The 15,918-nt window shown below is 33.3% G+C and overlaps 1 protein-coding gene and 1 long non-coding RNA gene across 4 annotated transcripts; both read right to left on the bottom strand.

The window, feature by feature from the left end:
* Window positions 1-2,452: 2,452 nt before the first annotated feature.
* Window positions 2,453-7,729, bottom strand: LOC108318873 (vesicle-associated membrane protein 721). 3 transcript variants are annotated; one of them, XM_052871621.1, is made up of 6 exons: window positions 7,391-7,729; window positions 7,067-7,208; window positions 6,840-6,960; window positions 5,671-5,721; window positions 3,050-3,112; window positions 2,453-2,759 (listed from the first exon to the last, which is right to left on the bottom strand). In XM_052871621.1, exons 1-6 carry the CDS (start codon window positions 7,590-7,592, stop codon window positions 2,616-2,618), a joined length of 723 nt encoding a protein of 240 aa, XP_052727581.1. In that variant the 5' UTR covers window positions 7,593-7,729; the 3' UTR covers window positions 2,453-2,615. The 3 variants fall into 3 exon arrangements, with proteins under 3 accessions (XP_052727581.1, XP_017405349.1, XP_052727582.1); XM_017549860.2 differs by lacking the exon at window positions 5,671-5,721 and having other exon boundaries at window positions 7,391-7,727; XM_052871622.1 differs by lacking the exons at window positions 2,453-2,759; window positions 3,050-3,112 and adding an exon at window positions 4,410-4,481.
* A 2,698-nt stretch (window positions 7,730-10,427) lies between these two features.
* Window positions 10,428-12,399, bottom strand: LOC108340236 (uncharacterized). Its single transcript, XR_001833187.2, has 3 exons — window positions 11,948-12,399; window positions 11,317-11,465; window positions 10,428-10,732 (listed from the first exon to the last, which is right to left on the bottom strand). It is a non-coding gene; the product is annotated as an uncharacterized LOC108340236 (long non-coding RNA).
* Window positions 12,400-15,918: the final 3,519 nt, after the last annotated feature.

The following is a 15,918-nucleotide window of genomic DNA, read 5'->3' as shown; positions in this document are numbered from 1 at the left end:
CAAGGTTAGTCAGGTGATGCGAGCTTTTTGTAGCAAACTGTGTCCCAAACAATGAGTTAATGGCCATAAAGTTTTCGATCAAGTTGGGTGACAAGGAGTTAATCAATGCTATCACCTCTCCTTTGAGCGAAAGAGAGAATGTTCGACACCACACTAGGTCACTGGTTGTGTAGTATGCCATCTGGTTGATGAACATTCTCATATGTTTATTCAGGTCAGTCGACCCATCATATTTCTCAAACACAAGGGGAATTAGGGGCACAAAAGTCTACATTATAGTTATCGTGAATGATAGTAGGTCGATTGTCTTTGTAGTCTTCATCGTACGTACGAGCGAGTTTCCCTTTCTTGCCCTCGTGCTGACTTCATTTGTCGTTCGACATTGGTCCTCTTTAAGCCTAGAAGGGACAGGCTGGAACTGGTGTGCTGACGCTTGGGGCATAAATTGTTAAGCATTCTCTTGGCGTGTGACTGTGTTCTCGAGCCTAAGGGTCGCTATCTCCTCATCCCTCCTTTGCATCTTTTCCATCTCACGCTATAAGGTTCTCATTATCCCCATATGGCTAGGATGACTTTAATCTTCCTTTGCTACCACATTGCTAGTCATGTTTCTAGTGGTCACCATTGGGTTTTCTTCTGGTTGTTGAATACTCGGTCCCACGGTGGGCGATAGAATGTTTTGAGGTGTAGGGTCGAGGTCAACTCCCACAAGCAATAGCACAGTCCAAGGTATCCAAATGCCATCCTTTCCTTCAGGTCCTTCGTATATGTTTTTCCAATATCGTTCAAAGGGCACCTACAAAAGCTGTTTTGATACCAAAGTCAGTTTGAGTTTGACAGTTTAGATATTAAATGTGTATTAAATGCAATCACCTACCTATTCACCTCAAACTTATATTTATAGATTTTGGAGTGAGCATGTGATTAGCGACGCCCTAATTATGACCTATTGATAGTAATTACACTTTTTCTTAAGTTATCTATGATTAGGGTTAATCTCATTAGAGAATAGATGCTCGATCCTCGTCCTGGACATTATTAGGTCTACGTTTAACTAGAACAACGTCGAACGAATGTTGACCGTCTAGATAAAGCGCTAAATGCTATATGTAAACAAGAGCATTGAACGAAATTCTAGACGTTGTAAAACATCGTTGAATGAAATGCTAGATGTTGTAATGAAATAAAACGTTGAACAAGTACATCGTTGAACGAAATATAGATCCTCTAGGATAAGTTAAACGTTATAAAATTCAAATATCCTAAATGCTACAAATGTTACTTTAATATACTATGTTAAACGCTAATACGCAACAGATGCGCTTAGGATCGTCTAACACTTTAATGCATGTATTTTCAAGTACTTCATTGTCTATTGTGTTACGCTATCTTTTTATGTGCAAATTACCAACTTTATCATAAAACCTATTTAGAATCAGAATAACGATAAAAGATAGATATACGAAAATGTTTTCTACATACATTCTGTTTGTTTTTTTCCGTACGCGCAACATAATTGTCCTACAAGGACACAATGTAACTTTTGGCTCTAACTTGAAAACAATATTGGAAATAGAAGTAAAAAGTTGGGTAACGAATTTTTTTTAAAAAATTCTATATAAAAAAGTTTGCATAAGAAAATATAACAATATATATTTAAATAATAGTTATATATATATATATAATAAAGTTAATTTTATCCGGATTAAAAATTGTGGTAAAAATTTTGAATTAATATAATATACGTTGAGAAACTTTTTGTGACACTCCACAATTTAAAAAAGAAAAACAGTGTTCCTTTTTTTCATTTTTGTTTTCGAATTAGACTTTTTAGAAGGGTTGTTCTGGCTTTACAATCTAGGAAATAAAATTATATATATGTTATATAATATGGAACTATAATCCTACTATCTCTCTCACTATTAAATTGAAATCCGAACCCCTTTCTATTTTCGCAAGTTGTAAGTATCATGCCACTTGGCAAGCCGTCTAATAATGTTTAGCTGGATTAAACTTTCAAAAGGTTCTAAAACTAACCGAGTTTGGAAGATTCTAAATTCTGTTTTCAAAACAAATATCTCAAAATATATTTTTTAAATCATTCTGATAATATTAAAATATTTTGAATTATTCTGAAAATATTATTCTATGATTAAACATTATAAGGTGCTCCATAAAATTAAACTGGCTAGAACATGAAAAATAAAATCCAAATTATATATACTCTAAATGATATTAAAAACTTCCATTCCTATTTTAAACGTTCTAATATATAATGAAGTGTATTTTTCAAAAAGCCTAAACATTTGCACAAAGCAAATATATATAGCATTTAATTAAATTCGAAGTGTGGTTGAAAAATAGTTGAACTTGCACTGAAATGGTGTGGACTCTAAATAAGTAAAATTACAAGAATGATGATGAGAAGATGGAACTACAATAGACAAACAAATTAATATTTCCAAAAGCATTCTTATATGATACTGTAAAATCTTTAAAATGAACAATATAAGAGATCCCATATTTTTACTACATACAAAATCATGTCATCCATTCATTCCACATCTTTTCCTCATATATAATCACAACAAGGTCAAATGACTCCGTGCTTATTTTCAACAATTGAACCCACGGCAAACAGAGAGGACTATTATGAGGATCAGGGCTATCAAAATTGCCAACACAATCAGCTTTATCTTCATGTTTTGCAGCCACATTTTTCTACGGATTTTCGTCCCAGAATTCCTGAAGTCTTGTGCCTGACTCAAAAAAGGGCGAAAAGTAAAAAGGAAGCAGAAACAGTTCATTTTTAAAACACCGATAATATGTTTTATTCCGTTTCGATCTCCACCCGTTTTCTGAGATGGAAAAGTGGGTAGACCTTACCAGAAGACACTACAGGATCAAAGCAAATAGTAGTTCACCAAAAACAAAAAAAAAAAAGAGCCCAGAAGATGAGAAAACATTCATTTATGATCTTGAAGGATGGAAGATGAGTCCCGAGTTACGGAACAAATAACCAGCAGATGCATATGTATGACATACTAACCTGGTTATGAAGATTTTCAGTCTTGTCTACCAGAAGCTCTATCTTTTCCCCTCTGTCCAGAACCTACATTAAAGTACGAGCATGTCAACATAACATAATAGATGTCCTTCTGCATTACATAATCCGATCAAAGGTATTGCACAGCAAAATACTGACTTTATGTTTTCCTTTACTTATTTTTTTCTAGTATGTATGGTTTAATCTCTCATTTTCTATTCCATACACATGTTATAACGTATTTCATTATGGCATAGAAAAATTAGAAAAAGCACAGAAAAATCATCCATTATTGCAATGCGCAATTTAAGAATGCAGAGGAATAAGTAATTGGTAGTTGGTGAGGGGATTAACTACTACAAATCCACAAAAAAATCTTAGCTTATTTATCTGACAGAAAAAAAAAGGTGTACTTAAAGGCACTCGGATCCTTTCTTGTTATTTTGAACATGATATGATTGTGTTAGAAAGGAGACACTTATTACCAAATATGAGTACTATAACTAACATGGTAGATTCTTATTGGATAAAAAATGGGTCTTATCCTCTCCAAATTTCAATTTGTGTGCCTTCAAAACTCTCCTAAAATATAAATTACATATACATTTTCTTCAAGAAGAAATCACATTGTGTTTGGAACTGGTGTCATCGTAGGTAGTACAAGATCAATGATAGAGCAGTGATCTAATTACAATACGATAAAAAAAAAAAAAAACTGGCAGAAGCTTATGGAAACAAAGAGAAACAAGAAAAGAATTGGAATGCCACCCTGTCCATAGGCCGAAGCTATCCAATAACAAATCCCCCTCCTCCCACTCTCCCCTTGCTTCTCACACGCTTCTCCAATGTCCAGCTGCCACCTATCCATTCTGTTCACGCCTTCCCTTCCCCAAAAATGGATTTCTCAAACATAATTCCCTTCCTGTCCCTTCATTTCCTGCCTCCCCTCTAGAACAAAAGAACTAAAATTGGAGGCCTATCGAAGAGTCTAGCTTTCAGTCAAACTAATTTTAGCTAGATTCACTTTAAGAAAGTAATAGGCTAATAGTCTCGAGGAACATAGCATAGAAAAAGGAATACACAAGTCAAAATCCTACTTCAAAAAGGATCTAGAATCATCAGTAAACCAGAGGTAGGAGACCATTATCATGGTCCGTACAAAGACAACCCCTTTGCCTAACTTCCTGATGTCCACAAAAGAAAGCCCATGGCTCACTAATCACAATCCGAGAAAGATCGATACAGACATCTACATTTACTTTCTCAATCTATAATTGAAGTACTTCACATTCACAAAACCCGATGTATAAAAGCCTAACTTACCCGAACATACGGCTCCTCATAGTCAACTTCACGCTCAACTACATATTTTTTCCTTCTACACATCATCCACTACTTCATTTGCTATTAAACCAGAAAATCTTATATCCATTTGCTGCAATGAAGACATTTTGATTCTGAGTTGGCGTCTGACTAAAAAGAAAACACTAAAATATGACAAACAAGAAAATGGACAACCAATGTGGGAAATGTGGTTCAATGTGAAAAGGGGATGGAGGACCTACTAAGTTCAAATTTTCTTAGCTCCTCTTTGGCTCCAGTTTGGATGAACCTTCCTTTCCCCTTAGGTAACCAACTACTTGTATATAAAAAAAATCCCCATTCATCTTTCAACTTGTATTCAATAAAGTTTCAAGATTACAAATATGAATCCCAGTTCATTTGTTGTTTTTTCCTTTCAAAATTCTGGTGATGAAAAGAAACTTTCATGTCTACCAGAAATAGTTCATATCTATCCTGGACAGTAGTGTGCAGCAGTCAACTTCCAAACTGCTATTCTAAGATAGTGGATAGCAAGATGACTGCAATACTGAAGATTCTAAATACAAGTTAAATATATATATTAAATACTAAATAATTTATACCAAATATAGAAAAGCTCAAAAGTAGAATATCTGGTAGGATAGCAGCCTCAATAACCATCCAAAAATGAAATGAAAAATAAATGGATGAAACTATCCTAGATCCCCATCTGATATACCTAAACTGGACTTGTAGAAATATAAAGACTTTAGAACTTTAAAACAAAAATCACAAATCAAATTTTGCTATTTTTGAATACCAAATTATAAGATTTAAAGACACAATGAAAAACAGTTTGAAATATATTGTATTATATGGTGAATAGTTCTCAATGTTGAAATTTTAAACTACCACTTAACAAAATACCCTTAACCATAAATCTCAACAAAATCATTAGTCATAACTGAGTCTCATGAATCTATAGAGAAGATAATATCTAGAAAAGTTAACATAAAACATAAACAGCCACCTAAATTCACAAGTCATAACTACTTGCGTTCCTACTAAATGGTAGTTCATCCTAGCAAACCACCCCATTTGAATTTGGAAATTGAACATTTATTACATTTTATGTGTAAGTGTTGCCTATTTAAGGGTATTATTTCATCAGGTAAGCATACAAAAGGAAGCATTCGCTTCATGCATCAAATCATAATTCTGAGTGATCCTACTAAATATCACTTTGTTTCTTCTTTGCCCTTGGAACCACAATTGTGAATGAATGAAGCCTTGCTTTCAGAAGAATTAGAACAAAGATATACCAAAATAAGGCATGCATAAAGTGAGTAAGTGGCTGTGTAACTGTGAAGCCTCTGTTTCAAAAGAATAAAAACAGAATTAAAAGGAACAACAAAAAAGGATAAGAAAGTGAGTGACAGCAAGGAGTACTCAAAAACAAACCAAAAATGCAAAGGCCAAAAAGGAGCAATTTTTTATTGGATTGGATTTTGGCTCCAATTTAAAAGACTAATATAATCCAATCCAAACCAAATTAATATATAAATATGAAATTAGCTTATCAACTATATTTATACAAAATATGCATTTATGAAATTACTGGTTTGTCTATTCTATGATCTTATCATCTAAATTACATCTTATTATTTTAATATATATATATATATATATATAAATTTATTAGCTTAAAATTGTTCTTATGCTTCTTTTGTGCAATAAATTATGTAATTCATGCAAAAGTTATTGTAAAGAAAAAAAAACAAAATAAAAATGATTTATTTTTTCCTAACCACCAAAAATATAATTCAAAACATTTTAGATTAGATCCTATCATATTTAAATTTAGAATAAAATTGATTGGACGGTAAACAAATAAAATAAAATAAAATAAAATTCTGAGATTGGATCCAATAGTTTTTCTCGTTGGATCTTATATACTCCTGGAACAACCCCATATGTGAGATCTTCCTCTTAAGAATGAAAACCTAGCAATGGACTCTAATAATTTATGAAGGTGCATTCAGTAGTATTCGTTTAACTTCCTTTCATTTAAGATTTTAAGCTCATATAAACTCGAATTTACTTTTTTTTACGAAAATTGACAAGTAATAAATATAACAATGTGCTGATATGAGGGAGTCGCCCTGGTTAATGCACATATCACAGCAGTTAAAAGTCGCGTGTCATTTTAAACACTCCATCTGCAATACAGCACGAACACAATGCCGTATATTCTAGAGAATGCTGACCAGACTATTTTATAAGTGCCATACAAGAGATTTACGTAGTCACACGTTTAAGTTTTCTCAAAGATCCCATTGTGTTTATTATAAAAAAATCCAAACAAAACCACAATTATACTTCCCTCTAACACAACTCTTGAAATTCTCAGTACAACTAAACTTGATCTACAAAAGTTAATGCTAGATCTATTTAATTTACGCAGTACAGTCTTCTGAATATGCATCTTTACCTTTTCAATGTTCTCCATCATGACACCTTTAACTTCAGAAACCTGAGCCTTCACCTTAGCAAGCTTGCTTATCTCTTCAGGGTGCTCAACACAGTACTGCATATGCTCCTTCAACTTGGACCTGCAGCAAGCACAAATCAGACCACGTACAACCTTCCCCCAAGCAACACAAATCACAATCACCACAAATCCGGCATTATCAAGCTCACACAGCATAGACTCAATACCCGAATTCCTTGTTCAGGCTGTTGGCGGCTGCCGTCGCCGCCTTCCCCCCGCCGTACTTGGCAATAAAATCATCCTTCACGCGCTCCAGAAAAGCCACAGGCACCTGTCTCCCAATCGACTCATCCGCAACAACACAATACGCTACACAAAGCGAGTGCAAGCGACAGATACTTTCAATTCAGCGCAGAAAACAATTCACAGCAACACGAATTTCATTTCATTTAACTTCATTTAAATTTCATTTCTATTTTCAATTCATTTGCCTAAAGCACGTTTGCTCGATTTGAATTTATGTTATATGGATCGGCAAGAGAAGTACTCACTGAATCCGTTGTCGACGAGGTAATTGAAGGTGTGGCCGTCGCAGTTGTAGGTGAATTTATTGTTGGAGGCAGGGAGCTTCTGGAGGCACTGAAAAGCGATGGTGTTGAAGTTGCCGCTGAATTCGGTGTACTCCGCAAGAATCACGGTGCCGCGAGAGACGAACGCGTAGATCAGAGATCTCTGATTCTGATTGTGTCCCATCCTCTTCTCCCAGATCTGTCTGCAGTGCGCACTCTCTCCACCTACACTCTCTTCTTTTTCTTTCCCTTTTCTTTTCCTTTCTTTTTAGAGAGAGAATGTAGGAAGGAAGAGAAATGATGAGTGAGAAAAACGAAAAGAGTTTACTACGCTTATAAAGCAGGTGTTAACTCCGATGTGGCGTTTAATCCGTGAAGATTGATTAAACATGTCTTTTAATTATAATTATATTTTAATTAATTTAAGTAATTATTCCAATTATCAATAATCTCGCGGTGGCGGTGGCGTTACGACGACATGGAAGAGTGGTAGAACCGTGGGGGCACAGAAAAAAAATAGTGAAAAATAAAAGCGATGATAATTTATTTTATTTAAACATTGGTCCTTTCGATTTGAAACATCCAACTCACCCTCCTGACTGCACCAGCTAATCCAACTACAACAATGACATTTCAATTTTATGACATTTACTAAAATAGTAATGCGATTAGTATTGATTAACTTTTAGGTTAAATGTACTTGTAATCCTAATTAACACTTCCTTTTCAATCTCTCAGGTATAATTGTAACTAACTTTTAAAGATTATATAATTTTATTTAAATACATTTTGATTTTAAATGACGATCTGCTCTAGCATCACGCAATTTATATGTATGATTTATTTTATTAAAAATTTAAGTTGCTGTAAAATTTAATATAGAAAAAGAAATAAGAGGGCGCGTGTTGTAAGAAGAGGTGAATTGAATTAATGTCTGAATTCAAAAGAGAAAGAAAAACCAACATGTAACACTTTTATTCAAATGAAATTTGAATGATTGAAATGACTTTTCAACCACGCATTGCATATACGACCAAATATGTTTCTTTTAAAATCTGAACGATATCATCTCTTGAAGAATGCGATTTCTTAAGATTCTACACAAGAAAATTTTTCAGGTTAGAGGTGATTTGTATATCAAGTTTGAATTACATTTGAAATTTTATATGATACTCTTACATTTTAGTATTCTTTTTGAAATAAATAAAAGTTATAATAAAATAGATATATTAAAACAGCAAAATTCTATTACTATATATTAATTGTTTAGTAAACTTTCTAACATAAATATGGTTTTCAGTATAAATTGCTTAATATTTTCATTTGTAAACAAAAATATTTATTGTATTTTATTTAGAGTAACACGAAAGAAAACAAATTATGATGTAACCGTGAAAAAGATAAATGATAATAGAAGTTATATAATAAATTAAAAAAAGTAAATGGTTTACGGTGTGTTATATTATTGGAATATTTAGAAATTGTAAAATTATAAGAGGTAATCACAAAAATGGAATAAGATATACAAAAGTGTATAAACTTATCTTTCCTTATAAAGCACAAATAAGTGTTGTTAATATAATTTTAACATCATTTGAGACATTTATTATGTAAACCATGTAAATGAAAAGAATAGCTATTTGTATAAAATCCTAACATAATTAACTTGTTACATGAATATGGTGTTTTGCATTTTTTTTTTATGAATTTTTAAAAGAAAACTCATCAACAAGTGTTTAGTTTATTGCATGAATTCAAAGTAAAATCCATGCATTTCCGTTTGGAAACTTATAGTATCGAATTAAATTCAGACCTCTTAAAAAAAATTCACTTATTTTTACATGTTTCTTTTATTGAAAAAGACAATTTATTTGACATTCCATAAGGTACTAAATGTATGAAAGAAAAAAACAAAAATAGCCATTTCAAATGAGTTGCCTAACTTTTCACTTAAATACCAAGATTTGTAATGAAATCGATTAGGAGTAAAATAATTATCATCTCTTTCTTTCTCTCTATATCCCTCAACAAAAATGTGTAATACATAGAACAAGATGATAAAAAAAAACCCAGAGTTTTGGGTTAGCACAATTAAACATTTAGACATAGATAAAAACAAAATTCAAAAAGCATTCTTATCATACTCCGAATGGTGTATATGCCAAAGATTTGACATTCAATCTTAATTAGAATTTTAGCATAACATTGGGTTGACTGGAAATATAAGGGAGTATATGATAATCTGTGAACACGTTTTGCATCTCTGTTTAGACAGTGCTGATTTTTTCTTGTCCAATACTTATGTTGGTGCTCCTTTATAAGGTGGAAGAGATAGAAACATTTGAATACGTACTCTCACATAACTAGGAGGAAGTTGTAATAGGCACTCCAAAACAGAAAGAACATAAGAAATAGTGTACATCAACATCTACGGAAGACAAAGATGTTTATATTATAATGGAAAAGACATACTCTTAAATAAATGTGCAAAACATTTGAAATCTTGTAAGAATGATATATACCATTTATGGGGACAATGGGGTTATAAAAGCCTTTGGTACTACCATTGTTTATAAACCTGCAAATTATAACTTGCAAGTAAATTTTCTTGCGTGTTTTAAATTCGCAAGTAATTTCTTGCAATATAAAGTCCCAACTAGTAAGTATATTTTGTCGATTAATAATTTTGCAGAAAATTTCACAAAAAAATTATAATAAATTATAAAATATATAACTTTTATTTTCATATTATTTTTAAATGACAAAATAAATTATAAACGATTTATTTATTTTATTTTTTATTAATATCTAAAAATAAATTTTAAAATTAGTACTTGAAATAAATAAATACAGTATTGAAAGTAGCCAAATATTTTAATAACTTAAAATATTTTCAACCTCAATAACCAGAAATAATTAGTTGTCATATTGAAAGTATTACATAAACTTAAAACACTAATTTCAAACCATTCATGCATATTTAAAATAAATAGTTAAGTAAATTGAAACCATTAATTACTGTACATGTTCCTCGTTGACACAATTTGACAATTTGTCAAGGAGCTAAGTTAATTACAAACTCTATAGTAGAATAATGTTTGGGACACACACCCATGAGATTTAATAAAATTATAGTAGTATCCTGCATATAAACATAATAACTCTGCCCTCGACATTCTTATGCTTAATTAACTGGAGCATGAATTATTCCTGCGTCAATGCCTCCAATAATTAGTACATTAGCAGCTAGAATATCAGAATTTAAATTGCTAATGAACCTTAGCAGTTGTGCGAATTAACACTTGTTGATCTTCCTTTGTTGACCTGCAGAAAAACACTAGGCATATTAAAAACATAATTCATTAGACAAATTTAAGAAATTATAAAAACGTTTTAATCCATAGCATACATGTTAACTTTTATCCTGTATTTGCAATAACTCAATTTAATATGCTTCTATTACAATAAGTTAACAATGATCTATTGTTATTCACTAGACCAAATACGAAGAGCACATAATGTTAGCTAGTAACACAAAGATTTAATGAAGATGGATCAACCCATACAGCTAAATTAAAAGGCAATAAGAGCAAAACTGCAAGGTGTATTGCGTTCATAACAAGAATAGTAGGCTCTAGCAACAAATATGACAGTGATGTAGTCCTGCAGAATTTTCTTCAATAACTAACAGTAAAAATAGCACTTAATTATCCATACGAAGTGGAAACAAGGAGTGATGGCTAATTGCATAAAGGTGTATAGGGGTGAATAGGAAAGAGACAGAGTTCATCTTGTAAGCCACAGCTAGAATTGCACCATTAATACTAAAAGGAATATCAAAACAAATGTAGAGGATTAAATAATTTGGAGCACAAACTGCTAATTCTAAATGCACTAAAGCATCTAACCTGAAGAAGCTCTTCGATGGCATCCTCCATTATAATAACACCAACAACCACTTCATTGGGTGGAAATACTGGCATGGGCACATTATCAAGGTCCAGGATGCAATATGAACATTCCTCTGATTAAGGAGCAACTCCCTTGAAAGCTTAAGCTGAGCAATGAAGACAGATTAACAGTGCAAATTTCTAACATGTCTCCACACCATGTGGTTGTAAAGGCACTAAAACAGTAATATGGACATAAAATGTTAGGTGAAAGCAATTAATGATCATAGCAAGAATAATCTATAATCATATTTCTTAAATTAAACTATAACCTGAATTTCTAATTCTTCATGAAGATAAGTTCACCCTTTGTTCCAATTGTTAAGGAAGAGGATCATAAGCTTTATTGAAAAGATGAAACTCAAAGCTTTTATTCGGCATGCATAAAAGACAAATTTCGACATATCACCATATTCAATCATTCGATTACTTGCATTTATTCAAGAAGATTATTCCTATCCCGTTCCTTCGAGTAGCAACAGCCTAAAGCAGAGGAACGAAACTCCGCAAACTCCGCACCGAAATCAGAGTTTATAAAACCCCAACCTAAACTAGAAGAAAAGTGGAACAGAGAGAAATGGTTAGTTACCATAACAATAGGAGCCGAAGGTAGGAGCACCGTTATTGGGTTTGGGATGCTTGTCGTCGAGCAGAATTTGTTCCACGGCATTGCGAAGGCTGGTTCCGTTGTGAATGAAGGAGGTAAAGGCGGTAGAGGCACAGTCAACGTCATTACTGCCAGTGGATGAAACAGCGGAGTCTCCAGATTCCTTCACGTGCTCGGGGCAGATGTACTTCTCGTGATTGGAGAGCAAGTTGAAGTCGAAGGCCACATTCCTCTAATCGAACCTGAGCTTGATGAAGGCGTGCTTTCCGTGACCGTCCTCGATCTTGAGGACGAAATTGCAAAACAAGTCGACAACCGGCTCCACCACGCTGGCCAGAGTACACAAAGCATGCGGAATCAGCCCAATAGGACTGGAGCCAATCATGGTAGTTGTAGTTTGCCGAGGAGGTGTGCTGCAGGATCCTGCAACAGTCTCTAGGATTGTGAACAATTTAAAAGAAAATTATAAATAATAACATTTTTTAGCAATGAAACCTAAACAAGTTAAAATTTAATAGATGTTTTAAATATAATAAATTAACATAATATTTTATTTTACTTTCCTGCACAAAAGTAATTTACAAAAAACTTGACAAAAATATTAGCAAATACTTTAATTTTCTTTTTTTTAATACTTTTACGGCAAAGTTTTATTGGCAAGAAAAAGTTATATAATTTATAAATAGATATATAAATTCACAGCTAATTTTAAATTTTTTTCCTCTTTCGAAATGTTTCCTGTCAATTATATTTTGTATCAAAATCAAATGAACTTTAGAAAAATTTGGAAGAAAAAATGTGCATGCATTTCTTAGTATAATATTTTTTGGCTTGTCAAAGTCAGCAATCAGTAAATGATATAACCTATTTTATCTTATGTGGCTGTCTCTCGTCATCTTTATCCTAGTTACTTCATCATCTTTCATCTTCAACGTCATAGGACGTTATAACTTGCTGAAACTAAATCCAAAGTTTCACTGTATCAGATCTGTTTTGTGAGATCGGAATCACATAATCATTTCTCTAGCAGAGAATGTTATGCCTGAGGTTGAAGATAGAAGATGATGAAGTGACCAAGATGAAGAAGGCAACCACATCAGATAAAATAGGTCACGTTATTTATTGATTGCTGACTTTGACATTACCGTTAACGATTTAAACATCGTCAGTCAAAATGAACAAATTGAACATAAATTACAATACGATGAATTATATTAAACATTCGAAAAAATGAATCCAAACAAAACTCACAAAAATAGAAACCAAAAATAATATTAAACTAATATTTTAATAAAAAAATTGGCATGAGTAATTTTTTTAGTGATAGATTTTAGGCGTGATTTAAAGTTTCCTGATTTTTTAAAATTCATTCTATCAATTTTAAAATTTCAATTTCTTCAAAAACTTTTGATGTGTTTCCATTCTTAACCAGTCCCTTTATTAAGAAAATTGATTGCCATAAGAATACTTGTCAGACGTATTAAAAATCCACCCAAAACCCCAGTTGAGTGAAAGACAAGTGTCGAGGAAGGGGAGCTGGAAAACAGAAAGTGGAAGACAGGTGTGAGCAGTGGAGTGACCGTTCGATTTTGGCGGTAGGAGTAAAACTCTAAGTTTTCAAAAATTCACGTCACTCTCTGCATGCAACCATCTTCTTCAACCTTCTGAAACTCCATTCTTCTCCTCCTTCTCTCTAAGATTTCTTCATCTTCTCTCTACGAAATCTTACTCTTTTCTTCCTCCGATCATCAAACAGACCACACCTGAGCATTCCCGGCGTCGAGGGCGTTCGTTTGAACCGATCAGTTTTCGATTCCGAGCTGGTAAGTTCATTCAGCCGTGTGGTTTCCTGGTCATGCAACCCAAGTTTTGGTTTCATGTGTTGATCACTCTTCTAAAAAGAGTGATTCTGATAGTGTTTTGATCTTTACTTGATTTAGTTTCAGAAGTTGTCGAGCGTTGAGGGTAGAAGGATTTGTAGAGGTGAACCAGTAACCATATCTGTGAGCGTTCGGTCACGTTAAGAGGTAAGGGAAGCTTATATAATTTGATTTAGTTTCTTAATTTGAATGGATGCATGTTTGTTGATTGCTGAATGAATATGAAAAATGGTTGTTACTACATTGTTGACTGTATGAGAAATTGGAATGAGATTGTGTTTGATGATTTGGTTGATGATGAAATATGGTATGTTGTTTAAAAGTATTGATGATTAATGAAAGACATGAAATGGGTAGAGATGTTGTCGAGAGTCAGTATTGACCATTCAATTATACAAGCGTTCGTTCTCAGTAGCGTTCGTTCTTAATAAGTGTTTGGTATTAGACCAGCGCTCGTTCGATATAGTGTTCGGTTTTCTTGTGGACTCGGTTGGAACTGGATTCTTTCATTTGGAGAGAGTTCTAGTTGAAGACTAGCGTCTTCGTTTCGTTTTGTAATATTTGTACTTAAACGTTCAACCAAGGATATTCATTCTTTGGTATTTGATTATAAACTTCAGTATATCTATATGTATTTATATATTTCGTTCGCTCTTGAACATTAGTTAAATGATATCTTATATTTATCAAGCCTATTCTATAAATTAAGTAGTGCTCGGTCGTACACCAAGTGCTCGTACTAAGTAGTGTTCGGTCTTACACCAAGCGCCCGTACTAAGTAGTGCTCGGTCTTACACCAAGCGCTCGTACTAAGTAAGTGCTTGGTCTTACACCAGGCGCTAGTTCTCATTTCCGTAATCTATCTTTATAATAAGAGTGTTCGTCCAAACTCAATAATGTTCACTCTCTACAGTGTCCGGTCTTCGACTGACATTCAATTTCCTTGATGTTTAATTCATTAAGAAGCTATGTATTTATTAGCGTTCGGTTTCTTCATATGATTTTGTCAAGTGCTATTATTTGATGTCCTACAGTTTCTGTCTTAATTGGTTTCGGCCTAGAGTCTTAGCACTCGGCCTAGGCTTTACGGTGTTCGGTTTGAAATCTCAAGAGTCAGTTAATTAAATTGGCTCACTTGGAAAATAATGTTCGATTCTATTGGTCTCTGAGGAGTATTATTGTATTCAGTCCCTTTCACAACAAGTGAGTAACTCTCTCGATTTGATTAGTTTTGAATTGGAGACATCTCGATCTCACTCCAAGTGTTCAGTCTCGTTTTGGGTTAAAAACTAACGTTCGGTATTTGGTATCCTACGGGATCGTTATTCAAATTGGTTAAGTTGAAGTTTTAATGATGAAAGATGATGGAATATGATATGGATGAAATGACTTTGATTATGAAATAGTATTCCATGAAGGAATATCTCATGAATGGATATTGGAATTGGTAAAGTATGAATGTGGGCACGCTAAGCTGGCGGTTCATCTTCATATTCTGTGATTACTTGTTCTCACGTAGAGAAGGGTAAGTCATGTGTGGAAATGGCAGGAGGTCCTAGTCCTTATGGTTAATTTGGACAAATAGGATTAACCTCGGGTGGTTAATTTGGACAGATAGGACTAACCTCGAGTGGCAGCTGTTGAGGGTATCCCAGTTACTACATCACCCAGGTACACGAACGTCGTAGCTACATAGAATTCATACAGTCCGGACAATCAGAATCTAGTATTAGGCTTTGCATGAAGGAGTTAATGATTTATCTTATTTAGTTGATTGTGTGAAATATATGCTGATACATGAATTAAATTACATAAGCTTACCCTATTTTCCTGTCTTGTCCGTTTAGTCGTTTGTCCTGTTGCAATGATCATTCGTGTAAATGTGAGCAGAAGGAGAAGAGCTACTGAAAAAAGCGCTAGAAGAAGAAAATTTGGTCGAAGTAGAAGTTAAGACCGAACAGTAGAACCGTTTGATCAGTAGTTAGTTTATTTGTACGATGACTGTTCGATCATCTTTTACCTTTCTCTTTTGTATGACCGTGCGATATAGGTCTTTTGTAAACCGTTCGGTCT

This window comes from Vigna angularis, chromosome 1, assembly GCF_016808095.1.
Source record: "Vigna angularis cultivar LongXiaoDou No.4 chromosome 1, ASM1680809v1, whole genome shotgun sequence".
In the NCBI taxonomy this organism is placed as follows: Eukaryota; Viridiplantae; Streptophyta; class Magnoliopsida; order Fabales; family Fabaceae; genus Vigna; species Vigna angularis.
Note: the sequence above shows the minus strand (reverse complement) of the source record. Positions and strands in the feature narration are given on the sequence as shown.

Excerpts from the sequence above, each read along its gene's own strand:
- LOC108318873 (XM_052871621.1), bottom strand. The coding sequence starts at position 7,592 with ATGGGACACAATCAGAATCAGAGATCTCTGATCTACGCGTTCGTCTCT. Across the intron at positions 7,209-7,390 it reads CCTCGTCGACAACGGATTCA|CGTATTGTGTTGTTGCGGAT; the intron begins GTGAGTACTTCT and ends CGCTTTGTGTAG. Across the intron at positions 6,961-7,066 it reads AGCCTGAACAAGGAATTCGG|GTCCAAGTTGAAGGAGCATA; the intron begins GTATTGAGTCTA and ends TGCTTGCTGCAG.